We start from the raw sequence: 925 nt of genomic DNA on the forward strand, positions 1-925 counted from the left end.
GCAGCAGCAGGCAGCGCCTCCGAGGCAGCAAAGGAGGCAGCAGCAGCACCTGCTGCAGCGGGACAAGGGGAAGCAAAACAGACGACGGGGGGGAGCCTGTTTGGAGCACGCAGCTTCTCGTTTGGGCAGCCGCAGCAGCAGGAGCAGCAGGAGGAGCAGACAGAGCAGCAGCAGACGAAAGAGAAGCAGCAGAGAGAGCAGGACACGCAACAGCAGCAGGATAAGCAGCAACAACAGGACAAGGTGCAGCAGCTGCAGCAGCAGCAGCAGCAGGCCCCACGTGCCTTCGTATTTGGTGCTGGTAGCAGCTCAGCAGAGGCGAAACCAACGCAAGAGCAAGCGGCTGCTGCACCAGCAGCAGCAGCAGCAACAGCAGCAGCAGCAGCAGCAGCGCCGTTGTTTGGGGGTGTTTTGACTGCCCAGAAAGCTGCTGCGGGAGACTCTGCTGCTGCTGCTCCTGCTGCCACGCCTGCCGAGGCTGCTGCTGCAGCGAAATGGCCGGCCCTGTTTGGAGCAGCAGCAGCAGCACAGGCAGCAGCAGAGCCGTCAGGCGCAGCTGCTGATCCCAAGGAGACTTCCAAGGAAGCTGGAGGCGCTGCCGAGAAAACTGCAGCAGAAGAAAAAGCTGCCAAAACAGCTGCACCAACGGGTAGCAGCAGCGACAGCAGCAGCAGCAGCAGCAGCAGCAGCAGCAAGGGCGGCGCAGCAGCAGCGCCGTTCCGCCTCTTCGGCGCCCCCACCGTGGGGGCCCCGGCTGCGGATAATGCGGGCAAGGGATTACTTGGCAGCACTTTGTCGGGTGCTGCGGGGCTCACTGCTGCTGCTGCTGCTGCTGGTGCAAAAGAGGCAAGTAGAGAGAGGGCCGAGACTGCTGCTACTGCAGCTGCTGCCACGCCTGCTGCTGCTGCTGCCACACAGAAGGCAA

At 63.1% G+C, this 925-nt stretch overlaps 1 protein-coding gene across 1 annotated transcript in view; it reads left to right on the plus strand.

Moving 5' to 3' along the window:
* Nucleotides 1-799, plus strand: part of ETH_00038235 (uncharacterized protein) — a gene marked incomplete at both ends in the record, with an annotated part of 2,558 nt that extends 1,759 nt beyond the window's left edge. Inside the window, one exon of the mRNA XM_013374440.1 lies at nucleotides 5-799. Coding sequence (XP_013229894.1) covers nucleotides 5-799 — 795 coding nt within the window. The remainder of the gene's footprint in view (nucleotides 1-4) is intronic.
* Between the last annotated feature and the right edge of the window lie 126 nt (nucleotides 800-925).

Source organism: Eimeria tenella, genomic scaffold (genome assembly GCF_000499545.2).
Source record: "Eimeria tenella Houghton genomic scaffold, Eth_scaff2036, whole genome shotgun sequence".
Taxonomy (NCBI): Eukaryota; Apicomplexa; class Conoidasida; order Eucoccidiorida; family Eimeriidae; genus Eimeria; species Eimeria tenella.